General features: G+C 40.5%; 1 protein-coding gene across 1 annotated transcript in view; it reads left to right on the top strand.

The window, feature by feature from the left end:
- The window catches only part of LOC106874849 (H(+)/Cl(-) exchange transporter 6), a 65,542-nt gene that overhangs the window by 4,902 nt on the left and 57,756 nt on the right, over positions 1-2,884 (top strand). Inside the window, exons 2-4 of the mRNA XM_052976906.1 lie at positions 269-337; positions 2,020-2,088; positions 2,470-2,554. Of these exons, the coding sequence (XP_052832866.1) occupies positions 269-337; positions 2,020-2,088; positions 2,470-2,554 (223 nt within the window). The remainder of the gene's footprint in view (positions 1-268; positions 338-2,019; positions 2,089-2,469; positions 2,555-2,884) is intronic.

Genomic DNA, 2,884 nt, shown 5'->3' with positions numbered 1-2,884 from the left:
TATATATATATATGAATATATATATATTCATACAAACATCTCTATCTGTTTATCTCTCTCCCTCTCTTTATCTATCTATCTATCTATCTATCTATCTATCTATCTATCTATCTATCTATCAATCTATCTATCTATCTATGCATATGTTGGATGAATGAGAGAGAAGTGTTTAATGCATGTTATGTCTATCCTCGCCCCACACCCCTACCATGCATACACAAAGCACATGGTTGTATATTAGTCTCTTTCGTAATTTCTCTTCTTTCAGAATGTCCTGTTACGGCTGAGGAAGCTGTCCCAGAATGAAGATCCTTCTTTGGCTAACAAGGACTACGAGGTACGTTTGGGGGAACTGTCATTACGGTGTGGCTGCGGTGGCGGCGGAGGCGTTTGTGCTGCTGCTTGTAGTGACGATGATGACAATGGCAACTATGATGATGATGATGATGCTAGTGGTGGTGGTTTTGGTGCTTGATGATGATGATGATGATGATGATGATGATGGCAGAATCGTTAACATGCCGGACGAAATGCATAGCAACATGTTTTCCGGGTTAACAATCTGATTTCAAATTCTGCCAAGGTTGACCTTGCCTTTCATCCTTTCAGGATCGATAAAATAAAGTACCAATCAGATATGGTGTCAGTGCCGTCTCCTGCCCCTTCCCTTCAATTTTCAGACCTTGTGTAAAAAAAAGGGATTATTATTGTTGTTGACTCTATTGTCCAGGTCATTATTGCTGTTGTTGCTGCCGCCGACACCTCCGCTGCCGCTGCTGCTGTCGTTGTTATTGTTGTTGCCTGGGCTGGATTAAGATGCATAGTAGCCCTACGCATTTAAAAGGGTTTGGGGCCTCCGTATACATGTAATTCAAAATATAAACAATCACAGATCATAAAATGAATTTTTATTTTCCAAAATGAAACAAAACTATCAGTAAAATGGAAAATAATATTTATCTTTGTATAATTTCATTTTGTATTTGAAAATTTATTCTTTTCCCTGACCTTTTTTTTTTAATCGCAAAGCCTTTGATCAGATCCTCTCTATGACACCATAAGCCCTTCGACACCATATTCCCGATCATATAAACCACTTTGAATATTAATTCTACAAGTTAAGGCAGAATCGTTTGCACGCTGGGCAAAATGGTTAGCGGAATTTGGTCCAACTTTACGTTCTGAGTTCAAATTCCGCCAAGGTCGATTTTGCCTTTCATCCTTTCGGGGTTGATGAAATAAATGCCAGTTGAGTACTGGGGTCAATATAATCAACTTAACTCCTTCCTTGAAATTGCTGGCCTTGTACCAAAATTTGAAACTAGTATTATTTTAGCAAGTTTAAAGTGATTTCTTTTGTGCCGTAAACCATTTACCATTTCTGTGGTATGTCGCCCCACTTCCCTTGAAGCCCTTAATACGTACTTAGTTTGCTGAAAGGTTAAAGCAGCACTAGTTGTTGCTTTTTAGTCAGAAGCCAGCCCTGATTAAGTAGATCTCAGCTGTTCCACCCTCGACTATCCATCCTAGACTATCCATCCTTTCTGCATATCAGGTTTTACATTTTGTATATCTAGGACTACATTGTGAAATGTGTCCTTCCTTTTTGTGAATGGGTAAGTTGTGAGTTGAAGGAATTTAGGTGCTATTTTTTGTAGGTCAAGTAACCACCAGTCGTCCCTCTTGTTGGCATCATGGAAGTTGTTGTTGTTGTTGTTGTTGTTGTTTTTCTATCTACAATGCAAAAGGATAACTGCAGTATATATATATGTATATCTAACCATCCAGCTATCCATCAATCCGTCCATTCATCCACCCATCCACCCTTTCCAACCACTTCTGTCCCCCTATTGATCAGCCCACCTGCCGTTCCATTCCTCTATCCATCTATTCGTCCACCCACTCACCCACTCACCCATCCATCAATCCATCCACTCACTCAGACCCCCCCCTATTCTCCAATCCACCCATTCCTCCACCCCACTAATATCTCTGTTATTTCCTCTATTTCCACCCCAGAGTCTCGACTACGATTGTTGTTTCAACAAACCTTATCGAGCCATGTTGCAGGAGAAGCAGAAAAGATTCGTAAGTACACCTCCTCTTACTACTACTACTACTACTACTACTACTACTACTACCACTACTACTTGTGGCTGCTGCTGCTGCTGCTGCTGCTGCTGCTACTACTACTACAACAACTACTACTACTACTACTACTACTACTACTACTACTACTACTACTACTACTACTACTACTACTACTACTCACTCCATTGTGATTTGAACGCCTTGCATTTGCGGTCGTAACGTTTATCAGGAACGCTGGTTCTGGGAGGTTCTTCTTTTGGTTGCCACATTCTGTGCAGTGTAACACAACCGCATGGCACAGCAGAGACCAACACAAATATGTTACAGTACAAAACAATGTGCAGTTCAGTCTTTTAATTAGCTTTATCTCTTTTACAGCCGGAAGTAAGAATCGAACTTGTGAAATGGGTCGTCACATTTTTTGTTGGTTTTCTAACAGCGATGGTAAGTAGGATGGTTGATGGTTTGTTTTGTCCCACTTGCCTTCATTTCAAGGCGAGTGAGCCGAAACTTACTGTCAACGTTTCCCTTGTTAAAAGCACTCCACGAAAATGTTCTGAGTAAACCTTTATTTTATTCTGAAGTTGTTTTTATAAATAAGAACTTGGACATAAAACATGTATTTACGTACAAGTGGCTGAGTTCTCCACAGACATGCTTTCTCTTAACGAGGGTCATCAGGGTGATTCAGTGTGACAGAACGTGACAGAGCTGGCTCTTTGAAATACAGGAATTACTCTGCCATCTGAATAGACTGGAGCAACGTAACATGAAGTGTCTTGCTCAAGGGCAC

Source organism: Octopus bimaculoides, chromosome 26 (genome assembly GCF_001194135.2).
Source record: "Octopus bimaculoides isolate UCB-OBI-ISO-001 chromosome 26, ASM119413v2, whole genome shotgun sequence".
NCBI classification, from domain to species: Eukaryota; Metazoa; Mollusca; class Cephalopoda; order Octopoda; family Octopodidae; genus Octopus; species Octopus bimaculoides.
This window is presented reverse-complemented; position numbering and strand designations above follow the sequence as displayed.